Source organism: Microtus ochrogaster, unplaced genomic scaffold, assembly GCF_000317375.1.
Source record: "Microtus ochrogaster isolate Prairie Vole_2 unplaced genomic scaffold, MicOch1.0 UNK31, whole genome shotgun sequence".
NCBI lineage: Eukaryota > Metazoa > Chordata > Mammalia > Rodentia > Cricetidae > Microtus > Microtus ochrogaster.
In genome coordinates this window covers 2,044,041-2,047,401 of record NW_004949129.1, presented here as the reverse complement: position 1 = coordinate 2,047,401, position 3,361 = coordinate 2,044,041, and the positions used below count along the sequence as shown (strand labels likewise).

Genomic DNA, 3,361 nt, shown 5'->3' with positions numbered 1-3,361 from the left:
GAGAAACCGGGTCTGCTTTGCATCTCATTTACATAAATATTTATTAATCGTCATTAAACTCAACAGAAACACGCAATGCACTTCGGGTGTCCGATGGGAGTTTCATCTTCGCTACAAGAGGAAGGTAAAATTGCGTGTGTGTGGGGTGTGTCGCCTGTGGGTTTGCGTTTTTTGCATCGAGTGTTTGGGTGCCTGATTCCCTGCCTCTGGAGCGGAGAGGTTCACCTGTTGCCTCTTCTGCCGGAAATCTCCAAAAGGGGCCCTCAGTTCTCCCAGCTCACTGGATGACAAAAGTCAGGAGGAGCCTAGAACCAAAACAAAACAAAACAAAAAACAAAAGCAACAACAACAACAAAAATTCCCCCCAACAACGACAATAACAAAACAAAACAAAACAAAACAAAAAACAAAAAAAACCTCTCCAGCCACCAGAAGTCACCAGGAGCTTGGCGCCCACAGAGGCACAGTCTGGGCAGGGGTAGGGCTGCCCCCAGGTCTGGGCTCCTCCACCTTCACCTAAGAGGGACTGGAGTGCCCGTAGAGAGGAGGAGCCAGGAGACTCACTTCCATCTGTCCCCGGACGCCCGTGTCGGGCCTGCGTGTGCGTGCGGTGTGGTGTGCGTGTGTGTCTCTCATGCAAACCCTCCCTCCCCAAGCCGAACCCCCAACAGTTTGCCATTCCATACAAATTTGGAAACAGGTTTTTAGAAAACAGTATGACGCACAACGGGACAGGGTGGGGGAGGGCAGTGGCACTGGGGCTCCAAATCTCCGAGTCATTGATTGTAAGAACCTGGGGGGGGAGGGGCGGCGCGGGCCCCCACTTCACCAAAGTGCACTGATCCGCGCTTGGGCGGTGCAGCCAGCGGACCCAAGGGGCATCCCGGGCCGGGCTGCTAGGCTCAGTCAGAACCTTCTTGCATAGATATTTGTGTCTCTTTAAAAATTATTATTGGTAGTATTTATTATTAATATTTTTATTTTGCCTTTTATTGCTTCTAAAAGTTCTTACTGCGTTTTCTCTCCGATCCGGACTCTGAGTTCGGCCTCTGTCGCCTCTTAGCTTTTTTTTTTTCTTTTGTATATTTGTTGTTTTTTTTTAAAAAGGGAAAAGGAAACATGATTCTAGTTACAAATTGGCTTGGCCTCTCTCTTTTCTCTCAATCCACATCCCCTCCCACCAAAATAAAAATTAAAAAAACCCGCGGAGATTCGGGTTGGGGTGAAGGCATTTGAGCGCCCTGGCTTTTGCCCTCTTCGAGAAGGAAGAGACTATCCTGGGCAGCTCAGTGTCTTTTTTAAAAGTTTCCTAAGCGGAGACACTATCCCGAAACTCAGCTGCCCCTTACCAAAGCCTTATGGCCTACTGGGAGGTGGGGAGAGAAAACCCAAGTTTGGGAATGCGGAAGGAGTCTCCAGGGAGAGCCGGGAGGGAGGTCCCCAGAGAAGCACTCCGCTGGAGAGGGAAGAGGAAGCCCGTTGGGAGAGAGAAGGCGAGTCCCCAGGGAGAAGCGAGGCCCCTGGGACGGGCCACCCACAGGTAAGAGACCGCGCCAGCCCTAGAGAGCCGCAGAACCGGCGGCCCACGCCCCGCGCGCCTGGCGCTGAAGTCGGTGGGAGCCCCCGAGCTCGCGGGGCTGGGATTAGGGGGCCGGGCAAAGGCAAAGAAAAAGAAAGGGGGTCGGCGCGAGGTCTCAGTTATGGAAAAACGCGTTGAGCTCCTCGTACATGGGGCCCCGGTCGTGGTGAAGGTGCATATCATAAGACAAGAGATTCTCGGAGTGGACGCCCCCGCGCACGGCGGACGAGCCAAAGACCAGCCCGTGGCCCGCGGGCCGCGAGCCGGGCAGCGCCGAGTAGTGCATAGAGTAATGGTAGCTCTTCTCGTGATCGGGAGACGAGTCCTGCTTGAGGGAGAAGTTGCCGTTGAGACAGAGCGGGGGACTGAGCGGACCCTCGTACTCGGAGCTGTTGTAGTCCGGGCTGGCACCGCCGCCACCCGCCGCTGCGTACAGCGTCTCGTAGGCGGCGCAGTAGCCGTGGGTCCGCAGGGCGTGCGCTGCGCCGCCGCCCAGGCCGCCGGCCGCCTGGCACTGTGCTCCCGCCAGGCGAGAGCACGGGTACGGGTACGGGTGCATGGCGAACGGACCACCCGAGCCGTGAAAGCGGCCGGCGCCGTCCGCGCCCTGCTCTGTGAGGAAGTTACGAGAGTTGAGCTGCAGGCAGCCAGCCACCAGATTTGTGGTGGGTTGCGACAGCCCCTTGCACAGAGTCTGCACATAGGACACCAGATCCGGTCGCTTTCCGGAGCGCAAGATCTCCGAGAGAGCCCAGATGTAGTTCTTGGCCAGGCGCAGCGTCTCGATCTTGGACAGCTTCTGCGTCTTGGAGTAGCAGGGCACCACCTTGCGCAGGTTGTCCAGCGCTGCGTTCAGGTCGTGCATGCGGTTGCGCTCCCGCGCGTTGGCCTTCTGTCGCCGCAGCTTGGAGCGCTCCAGACGCGCCTTGGTCATCTTGCGTTTCTTCGGCCCGCGCTTCTTGGGCCGCTCGCCTTCAGCCTCGTCCAGCCCTTCCTCTTCCTCCTCTTCCTCTTCCTCCTCACCACCCAGCTCGCCTTCCTCCTTGACCTCGGCCAACGTGGCTTCGGGGACGTCTTCTCCACGAAGGGACACTGGCTTGGCGGCCCGGGCGGGTCCTGGAGCCCCCGACCCGGGAGCAGGCGGAGGCTGCGGTGGCGCGTCGCCCTTGTCGCTTCTCGGCTCGTCGTCGTCGCCGTCGCCCCAGCTGGCGAACTTGGGCACGTCCGAGAGGAGGCCGGGCTCGCTGAACAGGCGGGTCAGCATGGTGCCTGAGGGCGCCCCGGGGGCGGGGAGACAGACAACACAAATTGAGGGGCGCGCCAGGGTCACCACGGCCCTCCAACCCGCCACCACCACCCAGTCTTGGCGCGCCCTCCAGCCCAAGGGGCCCCCGATGCCCACCACGTCCCGCTGCCCCGCCCAGAGCCGGCCCAGCCCTGCCCGGCTGCCGGCGGGGTTCCGCGGCCCAGGCCCTCGCCCCAGAGCCGGGCCCCGGCTCCGCCCCTGGCCGCAAAGGAGGCCGCTCCAGGCCGGTGTCGGGGTCCCAGAGAGCGTGGACCGGGTGGGGTGCTAAAGGGCCAGGTTCCTCTGCCCGGGGAGGCGGTGCTCTCGCCCGAAAGCCTGCTCTCTCCGGGTGATGGAGAGAAGCTGGGCGGCCGCCTTGGGGACAGCTGCCCGGTTCCTTGGCTCCGCGGCCCGGGCCCCTCGGCCCGGCTCCCCCTGCCCTCCGGTGCCTCTCACCCCCACGCTCCCTAATCCAATTTGCAAGTTGGCCGCGCGCC

General features: G+C 60.7%; 1 protein-coding gene across 1 annotated transcript; it reads right to left on the bottom strand.

Moving 5' to 3' along the window:
- Positions 1-386: 386 nt before the first annotated feature.
- Neurod2 (neuronal differentiation 2) lies at positions 387-2,857 on the bottom strand. Its single transcript, XM_013354153.2, has one exon. It carries the CDS (start codon positions 2,841-2,843, stop codon positions 1,695-1,697), a length of 1,149 nt encoding a protein of 382 aa, XP_013209607.1. The 5' UTR covers positions 2,844-2,857; the 3' UTR covers positions 387-1,694.
- Between the last annotated feature and the right edge of the window lie 504 nt (positions 2,858-3,361).

Bases quoted from the DNA above. Each gene is read 5' to 3' on its own strand.
- Neurod2 (XM_013354153.2), bottom strand. From the start codon at position 2,843: ATGCTGACCCGCCTGTTCAGCGAGCCCGGCCTCCTCTCGGACGTGCCC.